Source organism: Corapipo altera, unplaced genomic scaffold (genome assembly GCF_003945725.1).
Source record: "Corapipo altera isolate COAL_440 unplaced genomic scaffold, ASM394572v1 68, whole genome shotgun sequence".
NCBI classification, from domain to species: domain Eukaryota; kingdom Metazoa; phylum Chordata; class Aves; order Passeriformes; family Pipridae; genus Corapipo; species Corapipo altera.
The window spans coordinates 2,234,490-2,253,633 of NW_020884919.1; the positions used below are offsets into that span (position 1 = coordinate 2,234,490).

The window sequence follows — 19,144 nt, forward strand, 5'->3', positions numbered from 1 at the left end:
ATAAGCAAAAAGAAAAGTCTGAATTCAACCATTTTGCTCTGAGCAGAAGAATAAACTGCAAAAATGAAGCTCTGGGAAGTGAGTCCCCTCCTGAACTTCCCACTGGAGCAGCTCCCCCCAGACACTGGGAAATCAGACACACATAGGGGTGTTTTTAAAGGATAAATTTATGCTCATTTAAACCTTCTGTCCTAAATCCAGATTCCTCAGGTGGATCCACTCTGACAGGTCCAATCCTAAAATTAAACCTTTCACTAAGCCAGGACTGAGGCAAACACGGAGTTTGCAACACAATGCTCTGCTTCAATCAATGCAAAAGCCCGAAGTGACCTGAAGTTCACCACAGAAACACTTTTAAAACTGGTTTTTAATTTTAATTGTGCTTTAATTAAGAAGTTCCCTTCAGGTTCCCATTCAGGGGAAGATCGTTTGAAGTCTGGATTTGTTTTTACTGCTTGGAACAGCCCTCGGATGTTATTAGGGAAAAAAAAAAGACTCAGTTTTAAGCTGTTCACCTACTGCACAACCAGGACTAAATCCTTATAAAAACCCCCCTTCCCTTGCACTTCTTCAGGGTTGAAATGTTTTTATCTAATATGGTTTTATCTAATAAAATACCTGGAACAAGAACAAGAAAAAACTGTGGCTGGGAGACCAAAATGAGGGAAACCTGAACATCTGATTTAACTTCTTTCTTTCTCCTGTGGTTTTCCCAGTGAGGCAGAGGGATAAAGATCATCCCAGAAATTTTAAGTGCATCTGGTGGATTTAGAGTTAATTTAGGGAATAAAAAGCTGGGTGTCTCCAGGAGATGACCCAAGTGAGTCCAAGTGTTTCACAAGGAATCACAAACACTGGTTATGAAGGTTCTGTGAACCTGTAAAGCCCCTTTGCAACCCTCTCAACAGATGACTCCAATTTTAAAAACAACCCAAAGCAAAGAAAAAAGCAGCTGTGTGATCCAGCAAGACATTCCTAATCCTTTTTTTGGGGGGAGGGGGGGAAATTTTATCAGACAATGAATGTGTGCTTGATGTGTGATTAAATCAAATGTAAATAAGGAGATAAAACAGTTCTTTCAAAGTGTTTTACAGATGGATTTGTTAATAACTCTTTGGAGAAGGCAAAAAGTGACAGGTTTTATGGAATTATTCAGCTTTAAGTGGACAGTTCCCCACACAGCACAGTGGGAGCACAGGAGGAGGTAAAGCCAAGACTAAATGCCCTTCATCTTTCACTCCAATCCCTGTTTTCCAGGGAATGTCTGCTGTACATCTGACCCATCCACTCCTTCACAAACACTTCAAACCCAATCCATTTGCCTCCAAACTCTTCTCCTGCCCTAGTTATTAAATGTAATATTAACAGTTAATCTATTAATTGCATGAATGTGCAGTGGCTATAAAGTTACTAATACTTTTCCCTCTCTTCCCACTTCCTGTGTCTCCTGGTCCAACCAGCTGCAATCAGATGGAAAGTGGGGAATGCTTTATACCTTTGATTTACATAATGATTTCATTTAGTTCTTCAGGCAGGAGGAGCTTTTCCTGCCTTTCCACATCAGCCCTTAATGTCTGTTCACCACAGGAGCAGCAAATGCTGCCACACCACAACCAGCTCGGCCACCAACACACACTGATCCCAAAAGGCACAGTCTGGGCATGGACAGAGCAGGTGATTACCCTGCTTATTAAAAATTTGGGGGTTCATCTTGTACCAGGCACAGGGTGAGGAGAGAACTGCAGGAAAAGGAGGGAGAATCTCACAATTCTTGCGATCCCGTATTTAACCCTCGCTCGCTTTTCCACCCCTTCACCCACGACTTGATTCCCTCAGGGAGGAAATCCCAGGCTGAAAAGATCCCCACAATTAGCACTCAGGGAGCTGATCATACAGGGGAGACCACTGGGCTCAATAGAAAGTCCCAAATCCATCAAAATCTGGGCAGGATGAAGTAATTCTGCCGACAGCTTGCGGGGAGTGCGAGGAGCTGCGCTCGGCTCCTCACGGACAGCAAACAGACTTCCCTCCCGAAATTATGTGCTTTTCACTTGGCAACAACATATGGCCACTGCCTGTCCCCAAATTTGTCTGATCTATTACCGTGCAACTGAAACCAAAACAAGTGATTGAGCAGGCACAGCCAATCCCGGCTCCTGGAAAACCCTCCAGCCGAGCGGCGGCACTGGAAACACGGAGCACGGACACCCGGCCTTTCTAAATGCAACCCTACCCAAAATAACACGTGTTTTCACTTGGTTTGATCATAAATAGCATCAGCATTTATGAGAGGATGTGTATTCTGGTCACTGCACTGAGTTAGAAAGCTCAAAGTAATTCCCACTGCAAAAATCCAAGTCATTTCTTTCTCCATTTCCACTTTTCCTTCATTTTTCCTGCTCTGCTCTCAAAGATTTCCTGTGTTAACTCTTTCCTTGAAAGCCTCCTGATCCCAGCTGAATCTCCAGATGTAACTGAAGGAAGAGGAATTCCAGTACCAATAGTAATTCCACCTCCAGAATCAGCTGGATTCCAACTCCCAGCAGCAGGAACTCCCCCAAAAAAGGTCTGGGTTTGGGTGCAGCACGGTCAGTTCACACCCAAATCTGGAGCCCACAATCTCACAGTGCTTGAAATAAAACACAAACACCACTAAAACTGAAACATTCTAAAACAAAATAAAAGGCAAACACCGCTAAAAGTGAAACATTTCAAGGCCAAACAGAAAATACAGAAAGGAGCGAGAGGAGAAGATGAGGGGAATGGCAGCAAGGCCACGAGCTGAGCTGAACTCTGCAATTATTGAACTGAAGGTTTTCTTACTATTCCCTTCAACTGCACCTGTTTCCCAGTTCCATGATTCCTCAAAAACAGCTCATCATGTGCAAGGTCCTGTTTTCTATTCCCCTCAAGCTGCCAAGATGAATTAGCAGCTCCAGTCCTAATCTCAGCTTTAAGCTCAGCCTTGAGTACCTGAGCAACCCCTCACGGTGTCTTGGCCACCTCAAGCCTTATTTTCAGTTCCCTCCATCCCAAAAAACATGAAGAAGTTGCTTTTATGTCCATAAAAAAGTAATTAATGGGAGAAGGCTGTTGAAGTAAAGCTTAATTTTCTGCTTTTGGGGAGAGCAAGCGCTGACAGCTCTGAACCAGGGAGGTGGAGACTCAGCCACGGACAGATCCTCCTCAGGGAACGGTGTTGCCATTAAAAAAACCCCCAAAATCCTGAGGCAGGGCCTTACCTGGGTGGGCACCAGCACTGGGGGATAGGCCAGCTTGTGGTGTCTGTACATCCAGAAGGAAAAGAGCACAATCACTGCAATTCCCATGATAGGCACCAAGGAATACAGCAGGGTGTTGAACAGAGGGGGCTTCGGGGTCACGGGGTTGGAAGTGGCTGCGGGGAAAAGAGGACACAGCTTTTAATAAACAAACCCCCCCAGAGCTCAAACACCCATCAGCTTGGTTTCCTGACAATCCCTGATCACCCAGCAGACCATGAAATATTCAACTAACACCTCCTGATAAAGGCAGCATTTTTTGGAAAGCGTGGAAACGCAGCCCCCCGGGGCAAAGGGGGTTTCACGGGAGGGAAGGAGAATGTCAGCTCTTGCCTTGGCAGGATCACTGACAGACATGACAACAACATCTCCTGGCTCCACAAAGGCTATTTTAATCTCCCAGAAAATGTTGTTTCATTTCATAAACAACTTCCTCTGGCTATTTGGTGCACGAGACATTTGCTGCTTTCAGCTCAGTCGGTGACATTACTCACTTCTCCAGCAAAGATTAGATTCCCGACTGGAAGAAGACAGGCAAGAAAAATCATCTCTTGCTTATGGGGTTTTTTTAACAATTGTGTGTTAAGCCTGGCTGTTGGATTTGATTTGTGACCCGGGAGGAAATTCTGTCCCCCTTTTTAGAGGTTAATGTGTTAATTTGCAGTTAGTTCCAAGTAGTTTAAAGAGGATTGTTTGAAGGAAAGGAGCAGGGATGATACAGCTTTTAGCCCAACAATTTATAGACACTTACAGCAGCTTAACTATACAATTAAGGTAAGATTTGACAGTAACTCCTCTATCTAAAACAGACAATTATTTCAGATTATCCTTCCTTCTCACCCTTGGAAAAGAGCTGCAGTACCTTTTAATCACTTCAAGGGAAGAACATTTTTCGAACTGGAAGAACCTTTCTGTGAGCACACAGAGCTTTATCGCTGCAGGAAACCCTTTATTCCTGCAGGAAACCCTTTATTCCTGCAGGAAAACCACCCCAGGACGCTGGGAAAAGCCTCATCCCCCTGCACAGGCACAATATGGAACATTCCTCCCCCAAAGTATCCCAGGAACTTACGCTGTGTCACCTCCATCTCCGGGAAGTAGAAGAAGCGCTCGTTGCACATGTTGCCCTCACAGCAACAGAAAAACACCTCAGGGCTGTCCTTCTTCTCGATGCAATCATTCCTGGGAAAGGGAACAGGGAAATATTGATCCAGCTCCACGTGGGAGGGGAGGTTGTTTAAGGAAAAAAAAAAAAAAAAAAGAATCGGTGTTCTCGTCTTTAAAACTTCAGCGTCGAATCGCCCGGGACGACACAGCACCCAAAAACCAGCTGGGTAATTTAAACCAATTAAAAAGTTGGTATTTGAGGTTGCAATGAAATGTTGTTAGAACAGAAGCAGCGTGGTTTTGCTGGGTTTGGGGCAGGGTTAAAGCAAAGCACCACAGGAGGCTGAAGAGCAGAAATCTGGATTTAAAGGAGTGCTGAACCACAGACCCCCAGCACAGGGCTGCAGGGGTTGGGGAGAAGTGGGAAGGAGAACTTTTTTGTTTTTAGCAAAATAAAAAAAAAAATAAATTTGTGCAATCCCCCCTGCTCCATGGATTAACTGCAGGAAAGGAGTTTTAGTAACAAATAAGGTGAAACTATTCAAGAGAAATAAGGACCAGGCAGGACCCAACCTCGGAGCAGGAAGGGAATCTGAAAATCCAGATAGAGCTGAGGATCTTAAATACAGCTGAAGATTGTCAAGAAAGTTTTGGGCTCATCTTCAAAACTTAGGGTTGTTTCACAGCACCAGCCCCTGCAGCTTCAATGTGCTGTAATTCCAGGGAACATTTTCTCTTTGATGTTCTCCATGTGCTGCTGTTTGGAGTTCATCATTCCATGACTCCCTGTCCAGTGAAACCACTGCAGAGATAAGATTTGGGATGTTCTGGACAAACACAGCAGTCAGTGTGTGTTATTAGCACAACTTAATTAATGAGCACACACAGATTCTTACTCAGTTCCCAACTATTTCCTCACCATCTTTCCCGCATTTTATTTCTTCTTCCATTTCCTTTTCTTGGCTCAAGGGAGAATTTAACCTCAGGATTTTTTAAAAAAAACATCCTGGGGTGGGGGGCAACTGGATTTGGGAGAAATGACTGCAAGGATTTCTTCTAACAACTCAAAAACTCAGCAAACCCCAAAGGAAAACTTCTCTAAAATATTGCTACAATAATTTCTAAATATTTTTAAATGAAGATCTACAGTGCATTTATTTCTTAATCCTCTCCCTTTCCAAACAATGAGTGTTTTGGCCCAATAAACCCAGTATTGTAGTTCAAAAACTGTAAATGCCATTTCTTAAGAGAGTCATGACCTTTATTCAGCCAGGATCCAACAAACCCCAAGTCCTGCTGTTCCTGCTCGTGGGGACTTGCAGGACCATCTGTTATTAAAAGAATGGCTGGAAAATTTAGAATATTCAGTGTCTCTTGAGCTTTTTAATGAAGTGGCAAAATACTTCCATGATTTGGTGAACTGCAGCCACAAAGTGCTGGCTTTTCTACTCCAAATTCTTTGGAAAAGTCTGATAAACAAAAGAACCTCTAGAATTTTGCATTCTGGGTGCAATAACTGTGTTTGCATTGTTTGGGCAATAACAAGGCATTAGAAAATCTATTATTAATGGCCTAAAGAAGCATAAATTAAACACCTGGGGGTTTCTAATAGACAGTAAGGAAACAAAAGAAGGTAAAACACAGTAGTCAGCAAACAAGATAAAGTACTGAGGTGAAATCTGGTCCCTAAGTGCAAATGTGCAAAAACAAAGGGCACCTAAGATAATCATTCAGATATAACATAATCATTCAGATATAACAATCATTCAGATATAACATAATTATTCATATATAACATAATTATTCGTATATAACATAATTATTCATATATAAGATAATTACAGGATAAATATATAAGGTAATTATTCACAGAGTACTGGGTTATCTCCTGTCTCAAGCACCGTTTGCAGAGGGGACGGTGCCAAAATCGGGCAGAAAGGTTGAAAATCACAAATAAATTCCCAATTCCGAGGGAAACTGCCTCACCTGTCATAGCAGTTGATGTCATCCAGCCAGCAGCCCTGCTTCACGATCTCAATGGAGCCAGAAATGTTCTTCCACGTGGCAAAGCAGTGTCTCCTCTTATCTTTGTCCCCGTAGCAAGGCTCGATCCCGCTCCGGTTGGTTTTGTCCTTCTCCCAGTTGGCGTTGTAGTAGATGCACTCCTGGGTCTCTGACCTGCCGAGGATGGCACCTGGAATGGGAAGTGAACCACTGTGAACCAGGGTTTGAGGGATAAAAACCCCTCCCCCCCCTTTTTCAATCCAGGTTCCCCCTGTTTTTAACGCCACGTTCACGACCATCCCATGGGATGGAACACGGGACAAAGAAACTTCTGCCGAGTCAAACCTTGCACAGCTTTCTCTGCAAGTTTGGGAAAAAACAAAGGATGAGTGGTGGCACAACGCTTCCCCCTGAGCAGCAGCAGCAGCAGAGGAAATCTAAAACACTGAACAGCGAAGGTTTAATTAAAATATCAGCCAAAGGAGGTGCCTTAGCCAGGGGAATTTACCAAAAGGCAGTTTTGCCTCTTGTCTTAGTGCACGAGCCAAAGAGGCAGCAAGTCCATCTTGGAAACCCAAAGATGGGGTCATCCCACATCCCAGGATGCTTGAAAATAAAGGTTTGTGAACCTGGGAATTTAATTTTGCCTTTTAAATGACAAATTCAATCGATTTGCTGACAAATTACAGCAAACAGGAGCGCTGTGGAGGGGATGGAACGGGATGGGCTTTAAGGTGCATTCCATCCCAAACTATTTTGGGATTCTGTGTGAGGCCCCCCCAAGCGGGGAGAACTTCCCAGTGTGATCTGAAGCAGCAGCCTGGTTCCTGCAAAGGTTGTTAGAAAGCAGAAGTGTCACAAAGCAGCGGAAGGGAGGAAGAAGAGCCTTGTATTCCTGGTTTTGTCTGTCAGACGCTGCCAAGAGCGTGTTGGGAACACCCACGTGAGCTCCACCTGTATTAAAAGCATGGAAAACCAGCCCCACTCTCTCGGAGGAGAACGGGAATGATTCCCACCTGAGAGCTGCTGCAGCCTGGGATGTCAGCTGAGCATCCCACACCACCTCCTCCCCAAACCTGGCACCGAGGCATTCCCAAAATAGGCAGTGGCAGGATCCTGGATGTGCCACGGGAGCGGGGCCCTGCCAGCTGGTGCCGCTGCATGTGCCCCATCCCATTCCCCATCCCATTCCCTGCGCTGCCACGGCCTGACCTTTACAACTCCCAGCCCTGGCAAGGAACAGCTGAGGCACCAGATTGCCCAATTTGGGTCTGTCAGTGCAATAAAGCAGAAGTCCTGGATTTCTCTCACACGTGCCATTATTCCCTCTCTCCCGCTGCCAAGAGGGCCACGGACAAGCTGAGTTTTAGGAAATGCAGAAACTCCAGTTAAATTAGCTTTGCCCAAATATCCTCCTTATCTGTGGTCTTTTTATAGCCAGGTTTTCCTATCCATGATTTTTTTTTCTCCATGAATGCTCTGAATCACTTCAGCCCATCCCACTGTTCCAACTGTTGGTTTAGTGACCTTGGATCTGCCCAGAGTTTCCCACCTGGACAGGCATTTGCAGCAGGTCTGGCCAGGCTAAACTGCACAATCCTGGATTAATCACTCAGAGAGGAAAAGCAGGAATGTGGGGGAAGGAAGGGAAGAGGAGAAGGGGAAGCACACAAAGAAGCCCTGAGCCCATCTGCTCCAACCAGCCACCCCCTGCCCAGGGCCGGAGCTCCCAGGGGAGAAGGGCAGCTGGCACTTCCAATAAAGCAAATTTATTGGGCATAGCAGGTCCATGAGGAAACTCCTGCACCCATCCTGAGCGCACATGGAATTGTCAGGTCCTCAGGAAAGCAATTCCTGGATCCCTAAAGGCAGAGTGCTGCTGTTCAAAGAAGCCACGAGCGAAGCTCCGGAGTGTCCACGGATGGAAAAGCCTGAAAGCCCGGGAGGAAACGCACCGGGAAAGCAAAGGACACTGGAGCACATCATGGAATTTAGATCCCAGTTAATCTGTGTGTTATCCAGGGCTGCTCTATCCCTCACACTTGTCCATCCAGGACAGGTGCAGCAGGGAAGAAAAGCAGGGAAGCAAACCAGCACGTGCTGCTGAACTCCTGAACTGCCATTCGGGATCCACCGGAATCGGGAGCAGGGCAGGCAGCAATTCCATCAGAGGGCACATGGGCAGCCTGGAAAACCTCACCTCAGGAGCAACTGGAAGGACTGGCTCCCATTTTCCAAGCAGAAGGACTATGGGAATGCCTGGACAACAATTCAGGCAGTTCTTTTAATTAAAAGGGGACAAACCTTGGAATCTGTGCACAGCTCCTGAGGACTAAACACGGCCTCCATTTAGGGAGCGACCGCTGGGAAAAGGCACTGGATGGAACAGGAATTGCCTGTTAAGATACCTCTACATTACATCCAGAGGGGGGAAAAAAAAGGAAGGCAGAAACTTCTGGGAGTTTATCATCTCCATTTGCTTTATTTGGTAAACCTGACACTGGAGCAACACAAGCACTCGGGTCTGTGATGCAGGGATGGTTTTCCTCAGGCTGTAAATAAAATGTCTGAGACGTGATAACACCAAACTCCCTGATTTCCAGAGGAAACTTCAACACAAACACATCCTCCCTTTCCTCCCACTCCCAAACACTGCTCTGGCAGCTCGTCTGGACAGAACTAGAAACTTTTTTTCCATCTAGGAGGAGTCACCACTGTAGTAGTATAATAATAATAATAATAATAATAATAATAATAATCATCATCATCATCATCATCATCATCATCATCATCATCTGTATTTCAGAGCTGCACAACTCACCCAGACAAACCCATCACTCTGCACTTGAACTTCATTCTGATGCAGAAATTCTCGTGTGACACTAAAGGACTTTTGGGGTTTTTTTTTGCTATTCCCTAGAAAATTTACTGTCTATAAAAGAATTAAAGGGTGAAGTTCGGTCTCGTGGCTGGAACTGTGCTTTGTTTGAGGTTAATTCTGCACTGAAATCCAAGGAGTGGAGCAGTTTGTGAGTGGCCTGAAGCACCACAGGGCCTGGACACTGGGAGTTATTTAACACAGGCCACGCTCTAAAATATCTGAGTTGTTACAGGCTGTTCTAGAGGAACAGAAAGAACAGGAAAAGCAGCATAAATAGAAATAACACCTTGGAAAAAAACCCCTTCAGCTGCAGCAGCACAGGTACCTTTGGCAAGTGCTTGTCCATCTGTGTTTTTGTGGTTGTTTCCACGCTGATCTCAAACACTTTCTAACCCCACAAACCCATCTGAAGACAGATAAAAATATAGACTAAAAAGGCCCAGCTTTGATGTTTCCACAAGCAGGAAGGAGGATTTTATCATTTCCAATTTTTTTCTGATAACCCCCAGGGGAATGTTCCTCAGAGGGAAAATAAAGGAGTTATTTCCAAGCTAATAAAGGTTCCAACAGAAAGCACTTTTCTGTCCTGGTTTTCCACGTCCCCAAACTTATTTTGTTGATTTTTTTTTTTTAGGTTAATATTAGTGCTATTCTCACCACTCTCAAAGCTCCCAGGTCACCCAAGGACTGCACTTCCCATGAGCTGAGCCAAAGGACATTCATTAAATCCCAGCCCAGCAGCAAATAACTCAGGAGAGGCAAGAATGGGGAAAAAAAAAGAGAAACAAGGCAGTGAAGTAACAAATCACCTGCACTGCTGCCACACTGCAAAATGTAAAGATTAACCTGATTTCTTTTCCTAAAATAGGATTTAAAAATCAATGAGTTTTGCACCTCAACATGCATCCTACAGAAAACTTGGAAGCTTTAGTGCAGAGTTCTGTAGAGCACAATATATACATTATTCTCCAGGATTATAGTGGGGAGCATCAGGAAATCTACATTTGCTTAGGTATCTCATCATATAATTAGAAAATATTTCAATTTTCTTGCAGTTCACACACTGCCAAAACGTGCCTGGATGTGCCTGCCCATGGGAGGATGAAATCCTGGAGCTGAGATAACATTTGTGGAAAAAGAGCTTTCCAGAGGAAGAATCCAGAGCTGGAAAACCAAAGGAGGAGTTGCCTAAAGGCAGCACACCAAGTCTTAAGAGCACAGGTTCCTAAACAGAGTGGGAACCATGGAGGGTGATGGATCTACAATAAGAAATAAGACAAAGGGAAGAGGGAGGAAAGAGAGAATAATATCTGGATTGTTAAAAACCAGCAGCCCCTGGTTTGCTGGATGGACAGTAACTAGAAAATGAACTTTTTTCTACTCTGAATGGGTCTCCTGGACTCACAGGGTGGAAAAGGATTTTTAGAGTCAGCTGCTCTGGCTTTAAATCGTGTTTAGAGTCTAAACTCTTGATGATGTTATTTTACATGTACAGATATATCTTGGTTTTATTTAAAAAAAAATACAGTGGGTGTGAACCCAGATCCTTCTCGGTGCAGCCAAGAGATCAAACCCTCCAGCTGCTCCTGGAGCTGGGCAGGGACACCTTCCACCAGCCCAGGGTGCTCCAACCTGGCCTGGGACACTTCCAGGGATCCAGGGGCAGCCACAGCTTCTCTGGGCAACCTGGGCCAGGGCCTCCCCACCCTCCCAGCCAGGAATTCCTTCCCAATATCCCATCTAAATCTCCCCTCCTTCAGCTCAAAGCCATTCCCCCTTGTCCTGTCACTGCATGGTCCTCCAGATGCAGGAAAAGAAAAAGCTGGAATTACTGTTGGATGTGTTCCCCCCTCCCAGTCCCTCCCAGTTTGTCCTGTTGCTGGCACAAATTAATAATGTTGTAACAGGATTTTGTAGAGAAATTCCCTTTTCTGCCTTGTGCTTCCGAGTGTCTTATTTAAGCCTGGATTTAAGGAAGTGGGAAAACCCCAGAGCTCTGGTGCCCGAGTTTTCCAGAATCACTTCAAGAGCAAAGCAACAACGTGGCAGAAAATGGGAGAAAAAGGATCAGGGTGATGTTTAGGGAGAAATGAAGGCGCCAGGAATGGCAAGATAAAGCTTGTCATCCTCTGGGAATCTCCAGAGGCTTCGAGTGAAGTGTGATTTTTCACACTTCCCAACTTCAAGGGGACACACCAGAACAGGGGCTGATGTTTTCAAGTTCAAACCTGCCACTGCTGTCACTGCAAGGTGTGAGCAGCACAGAGCACAAAACCCTCTCAGCTGCTGGCTGGAGACTCCTGCAGGGGGGGAAAAAAAGCTTGGAAGACCCTCCAAATGCTGTGTTTTGGAGCACAGCCTTGGGGCTGCACTTGTATGTGCTGGGTCAAATGGTTTCAAAGTGATTAAAATGATCACAATTAGTAACACAAAACCACCAGAAAGGTTTAAACACCACACACTCAGATGCTGGGAATAAAGAGAATAGGGCCAAAGAGGCATTAAAGCTACAACAGACAGCTCCCAGTTGGGATCATCCTCCTTTTCCCGGCACAAAAAGAATAAAAACGACTCAGTTTTTGATATGAAAACTGTCAAACTGGGGTTCTGCTGCACCCTGAGTGTCCAGGAGGATAAAACACCAGAGATCCAGTTAATTCTTCGGGAGCTCTCTTGCCATTTTGGCATTTTCCAGCTGATTTCCATAGGCTGGTTTAGTAGAGCCAAAAATAAAGCAGAATTTTGAGTGTCAAAGTGTCTGAATGGTGTTTGTCCTTCTACCTCCATCCACCTCCACCTGGCTCTGGGAGCCAGGGATGCTCTCCCAGGGCACACTGAGTGACACCATTCCCCCAGGGAATCTTGGAATGCTGTCACTGAACTAAAAAAGAGCACTCAAGGCACCCAATTAAAGCCCAAACAAACGACCTGAGGGTCTCCAAAGCGGAGTGGGAAGAATGAATCCTTCCCAGGGATGACTCTCAGGCTGCTGGTGGCAACCAACAGAATTTCTATTTTGAGGCCTGGCAGGGAGTTTCCCAGGAATGATCTCAGATACCTGTCACTGCTGATTTGAGTCCCAGAACAACTGGAATCCTGCAGTGCTCCGGCTCCCCAGACACGGGAAGTGTCTCCCAGGGACACCCAGTTGTGAATTTTGATGGTATTTGGGATCAAAACGATCCTTTCTCGGGGTTGGGATTTGTGGAAGTTCTTCCCTGAGCTATGAAACTTTGCAGGAACTATGAAACACTCAGAATTCCCTAAAATGAAAGTGTGACATTCCTGCAGCCTCCTGGAGATGGGGAATTCGAACTTATTAATCATTTAATGAAAAAGAGTTGGAAAAGCTTCATAGGAATTTTAGCTGCTTTCAAATTTTCTTATAAGTAAGACAAGATCAGTAAATGACATTTTTTCCAACCCTTCTGTACTGTTTGTCTCCTGCATCCTCCAGGATCCTGTTGAATACAATCAGTGTCAATATTTCACTGCTATAAATAACGAGAAATCAGGAATTCCCTCCTGACCCCCCAAAAACACACACAGAAGATTTCAGTCGGGCTAATTAGAAGAAATCATTCCACCTTTTGCCTTCCAAATCACTCAGGCACAATGCAAATTTTTTTTGAGCAGTTTGCCAGAGGAGCAAACAGAACCACACCCCCAGAGAAACACAAACACAGGCAAGACATCTCCGAGGCAAGGATCCAACTCCGCATTCCGCGTTTCCCCCACACGATACATCCTTTTTCTGTCTTCCAGGACCTTATGTAAGTGTTGAAAAGACAACAGGCCCAGTGTGGTGCTGCCTCCAGCTCAGCTCTCCCAACAAATCCCTCCGTGGGTGTCGTGTCCCACTTGGTGCCACCGCCAAGCGAAAACACTCCCCGCTCATCCCGCGGGTGCCGAGCGAGCTCCTGATTTACATTAAAATCCTTTTGCTGCCCTTTTTTTTTCCCGTGCTTACTCTCAGCATAAACATATTTACAACTACTTCTCACTTGGTTTTTACATTTTTTTTTACTTTTTTTTTTTTACATCAGCCCTGTTGTTTCACTCCAAACCCGCCGGGATGAGTCCCGGAGCGCCCGGAGTTTGTTTGTCCGGGCGCCGGGCAGCGCCCGCTGGGATGGGGATGGATATCCCTGCCCAGCACATCCAGACAAGCTCCAGCTGCCCCAGTCCAGATGGCAGCTCCCCAGTGGGAAAGACAGGTTCCAGATTTGTGTAAACACACACACAGGGATTACCTTGGAGCTGCAGGCAAACAGGATAACACGGGGCAGGGTGGGGGCTGAAAAATCCTAGCCTTGGAAACCCTTCCCTACCCCTCCTCCCTCTTCCAACTCTCCAACTTATTTATGGAGAATCATCAAGGTGAGCTTCAGTCTTGAATCCTCACATGCAATGATCCTGGGGGGTTTTATATTTTCCTTTTCACTTCCCCACCTCGTCCCAACAGGACTTTCCGAGCTCCTCCCGCTCGCACGGGTTGGCCGGAACTCCAGTCGGACATTCCCAAAGATCTCTGTGGCATCAATCCTGGGTTTGTTGGCTGGGAAATGCTCCTTCAGAAGCACTTTGGGATGGGATGCCTCACTCCCAGAGCACATCAGTGGCTCGTGGGGTTTGTTGTGATGTAAGAGCGGGGTCTGAGACACATTTTTGAGCTGCAGCTCCACCAAAAAGAGCTGAAACCGGCCCAAAGGAGTGGAAGTTATTCCTAAAGTGGAAGTTATTCCTGAAGTGGAAGTTATTCCTAAAGTGGATCAAATGTCAGGCTGCAGCATCACACACCTGAGGAAACACCTCTCAGCCCAGAAATCCTGCTATGTTTGTGGCTGCTGAAGCAAAACATCTCCACAACCTCCAGCTTTGTGCCCGTTTAATTCCATTTCTCCCGGGTGGGCATCAAATTCCAACCATTTCCTACACCCAGCTCCCAGCTCCGTGTCTTTTCTGTTCTGGAATCAGCAGTGATCACATTTAAAACCCCAGCAAAACGGCCTCTTTCCCTCCAGTAAACCTGGCAGTGCCTTGAAGTGGATTTTGTCAGTCCCCTCCCAGGCTGCCTGAGTTTGCTGCCCAGACTGTAATCTGAAGATTAGGGTAAAAATCCCATTTCTGGAGCTGGAAAGACCCCTGTTTACAGCCCAACCCTCTGCTGCCAAGGCAGGCACACACTGGCCAGGCTTCCCAGCTCCCCACTCCCCCCTCTTCTTCCTTCAGGAAACCTTTGCACATTTAATTTAATATTTAAATTTAAATATTCTTATTACTTTTCCGCCCCAGCATCACCTTTCTGCGCTCTAAAGATACTCCAAGTGAGCTTTATTTATCATTATCATTATTTATCATTATTTATCATTATTACTATTTATTTATCATCATTATGCCAGTTTTTATGGAGAATAAACTCTGCTATAAGTGATTAGTAAGCTGTTAAAACCATCACATATTTAAGATGAAAACAATGGAACAGCAAAGCAACTTCCTCCTGCACCTCAGGATTAAACTGATTTTCTGCTCTGTTTTTTTTCCCTGATCTTTATGGTTCCTAATGAAGCAGATTTTGCTTTCTAGTGGCCTTTTTTTTAAAAAAAAAATATTATTATTAATTATATCCAGATATTGACAACTAAAAGAAAGAAAAAAATCCCAAAAGGAAGCATTTAAAAATCACAATAGGAATAAAGTCAGGATAATTCATATTAAAACTTTGCTTGTGTTTGTTATCAGGGCTTTAAGAAGTGACTGGAAAAAGGAACTTAAAATTGCATTTGTACCACTCTTAATTGTAATTTTGTAGTAGTGACTTTAAGAAGATGATAAATAAATCAGCTCTGAATCAATACAAAAATAACCCTCAAAAAAAGTGGGTTTTATTTCTTTTCCCTGCCCACAAGCACTTAAAAACAAGTTTCCATGTTTTTCTCAAGGCAGAAAAAAAGGAGAAAAAAGCCTTTTTTGAGGCTGTTTGTTGTTCAGGATGAAGGGAATAAATCCAAATAAATCCTGCAAGAGCTTTTTGGCACAAAAAGATGATGATGGAGACGCAGTTTGGCCCCCCAAAAAACGGCCAAAGAAATATTAATCCACCCAGAAACTCTTCTCAAAAGAAATTCTGAAGTGGATGAAAGCTCCTGTTATTTTGCCACCAGAAAAATGCTTCTGAAATTCTCTGACTCGACCTGGAAATTTGGGAGAATGGGATGAAATTACCTCTCTTTTCCCTCATCAGGAGGAATGTTAAAAGGTTCAATTTTAGTAATTTATGAGTGGTCTCCCTAAAATAAAAATATTTGGAGGTTGTATTTCTAATCTCCCAACATCCAGTAAAATTTAGGGGAAAAAAAAAAACCTAAGGAAAAAAAAGACCAAAATATTCTTATTTATGGTTATGTCTGAGTAACAATAAATTTGGTGTTGACCAACAAAACAAAGCACAAAACCAACTTTAAGAAACTCAAGGTTATTGTTGGAATTATCTCTAAGTGTGAAAACACTGAAGGCATGTTTTAAAGGCTTAAAAGTTGTGTATTTAATTTATTTTATTTAATAAGTTATTTATTATTATTTATTACGATTAAATTTATTATTATTCGAGTGATTTAATTAATGTAATATTTAATTAATTTAATAATTAAGACATCAAATTAAACTCTCATTTAGGAGCCACGTGCATGCACTCAGAAAAATGAAAGCCAACAGGAGCATCACTGTCTGTTTGTCATGAAAAGTACTCAAAACAACACTAAAAACTTATTTACTGCTGCTGGATTTTGGGTTTTTGACAGCACAGGGTCAAGCTGAATTTTGATATGACACCCCCTGATCTACAGCACAATAATCCTAAAATATGTGGGTTTATAGCTTGCAAATCAATGAAAAAAATGGCCCTGAAATGGCAATTTTTGCTACGGAACTAAAGAAAAATGCATTAAAATAATAATAACAATAAAAGAAAAATCAGAAAATGTTTGTGTCTCTTTTGTTGCCAAGACACAACAAAACCAGAAGAGTTTAAGGATTGTATAAAGACCAGGAAAAAATGAAATAATGCCACAACACAGACTTCACTGCCTCCTATAATGGGTTTACAAGTGGTTTGTAACAGCTAAATATTATTTAATTTGTGAGCCTGGAATAGCAAATAAACCTTTAATATTTAATGGAAACGCCCAAAAATGTTTCACTGACCAACCAGTAAAATTGTTTCAGTGTTAAAAGGTTTGCCTTCCCAAAGCAACCAGAGGTTTAATATCAGAGCAAAGGCTGGAGAAAATCACTTTTTTTTCACCTGGTTTGCTCTCCCAGATTGTACCAGCCCCCGAGAAATTGTATTTATTTGGGTGTTTTGATGTGTTTGACCCTTTTCCCAGAGCTTGGAGTCATCCAGCTCCATCCTCCTGGAGCTGTGAGGGTGGAAATCAGGGAGACAAACGTGGATTGAGGAGAAGGAAATAAATAAATGGGTGCTCAGAGCTCCAATATCAGAGCTGAGACATCCCAGTAGCTCCAGGATCAAAGCACCCACCACCTTCCCTCAGATCCCGATCCAACAGGAGGGAAACCTCCACTTGTGTTCCCTCCATTCCCTCCCTCTGCACCGAATTCCCGTTTGGAACAACCTTTCCCATGTCTGAAATCACCCAAATCGTTGCTCTGAAGCCTTTCTGAGGTACAAAACACCCGTTTTTTTTTTTGCTCCTCCTCCACGTGGAAATGTGTGATTTTTCCAGCTCCCCCAGCCTCTTTCTATCCCAACAAATAAAAACCACAGAGGAACATTTCAGATGCTTTCTGGCAGCGGAGAAAGGGAGATGATAAATGTAACACAACCAGTTTTAATCAAGATCAAAGCTGCAGGAGAATGCAGACAGACAGTCTAGACTGCTTTACTTTGAAAGCCTAAGCACATAAAGCAACATCTGCAAAGAACATTAATCACATTTAGTCCACAATCTTATCACCTCCTGAGCAAGCAGAAACGACTTTTCCTCCAAAATCAAAATTATATATATATATATATATGTGTGGCAAGTATTTGTAATGATCTGTAAATCAGAGATCTATCGGTGATTACAAGGCTTGTCCTTGCTCACTTGGAAAAACCAGCTCGTGGAATTTTAAATACACCTGGAGAGTTCCCTGGATAAAGGATGTGGGCACAGGGATGGGATGAAGTATTGGTAAGGAAGCCCAGTGAGCAGCAACAATTACTTGGCACTGCTGGGATAAAGGGGGAATTCCCTAAATGTTGAATTAAGTTCTGATTTGCTCTCCTGTATTCAAGGAGTATTTACTGCCTGCTCAGCAGGCAGCAATAAAGTGGAAGACAGCTTTGGGACACGACTCAAAAATATAAATAATAAATATAAATAATCAGCTTCCTTTCAATTTTCTTCTTACATTTTCTACATTTTTTATGCTGCTCCTCTGTTTTATAGAGGAATTAAAAATTGGAGAGGTGGTGATGCAGAATATTTGTGTGATTTAATACATGTCCCTTGACACAAAAATAATCTATTCCTTGTCTGCCTTTATCGTGCTTATGTTCTGGTCCATCCTCTCTTGCATCACTCACCAGCAATCATTTCATTGACTTTAATAATAACTTTGCATACTCACTAGCAACCATGTCATTTATTTTAAATAAAAGTGTCCTTAAATAAAAGTGTTTTCCCTCCTGCCAAGGTTTTCATAGGATCTGCCCTGGGATCATACACGGGAGAGACACATCCACCAAAAAAAAATATCCATTGTCTCATAAGCCCAAGGCAGCAGCTGTGAAAATGAGCCCAAATTGGGGAGTTTGATTCCAAATCTCAGTGTTAAATCTCTCAGTTCTAAAAGCACCCTGTGTGTAAATCCCTCCCCTTCCCCGGGAGTCACTGAAAATACTGATTTTTAATATTTCTGTAACAGCTGAAGGTCAGCAATCCCTCCTCTGGGTCAGTCACCACACTGCTCCCTGCTCTGAGATTCCTCACTCCCTCTCTAACACAGCATTTCCAGACAAGAAGATTTATTCCTGGAAGTCCCTTTTTCCCCTCCAATCCTTCCCAATTTGTCACCTTCTCTTTTCAAATGCAAAGCTCCGGCACAGACAGTTTCCCAGCAGTGCCCCAGTAACATCAGCTCCCCCTGAAAAGTCAATATTTCACTGAAGCACCTGGTTTATTCTCCCTGCACAAGCTCTGCAGTGTTCCTGGAGTGCTGGAGTTCATTTGCCTGAGCTATTTTAAGCATTTCCTATCTTTAGTCCTACTGGCAACACCTTTTTTTTTTTTTTTTAAATTTTTTTTAATGTAACTTTAACCTCCTACAAAAAGCAGTTTAACAAAGGGAGGCTCTGCACACTTTTTGTGACTCCCACACCTGTGAAAATTTGGAGTTCTCAGAGAAATACCCTCCTATATTATGGTTTAAGTTCATTTCTGGGTGTTGTTTTGGTATTTAACTCACGGTGCCACAGCAAGGAAATCTATTTTCTGGGCAGTTTTTCGATTTTCTTACCTGATTCCACCACGATAAGTTAAAAAAAGAGCAACAATTCCAAGTATTTGGATAGAGAAGGAAATTTTGAAGTGCTGGAAGACCATGCAGAGGCTCCCTCAGACCTTGGCTATTTATCCAAAACCATGGGATTGGTTTGGACTGCAAAAGTTTTTATTGTGCTTAATTTTAATTAGGTAAATTTGGCAGAATAACCAGAACTGGGCACTCTGCTTGGTTTGTACCTAGCAAATAAAATTAAGTTGCTATCATAACTGCAGCCACATAAACTTCAATTTTTATTATGACACCTCACGGAATTAATTTTATATATTCTATTCTTTAATAACAGAAGAAATGAGGCTGTGGC

At 43.5% G+C, this 19,144-nt stretch overlaps 1 protein-coding gene across 2 annotated transcripts in view; it reads right to left on the reverse strand.

Moving 5' to 3' along the window:
• ACVR2A (activin A receptor type 2A) overlaps positions 1–19,144 on the reverse strand; it is a 48,950-nt gene that overhangs the window by 12,340 nt on the left and 17,466 nt on the right. For both annotated transcript variants that reach the window (XM_027656190.1, XM_027656191.1), the window contains exons 2-4: positions 6,375–6,582; positions 4,354–4,463; positions 3,243–3,397 (exon numbers count right to left, since the gene is read on the reverse strand). In XM_027656190.1, the coding sequence (XP_027511991.1) occupies positions 3,243–3,397; positions 4,354–4,463; positions 6,375–6,582 (473 nt within the window). The remainder of the gene's footprint in view (positions 1–3,242; positions 3,398–4,353; positions 4,464–6,374; positions 6,583–19,144) is intronic.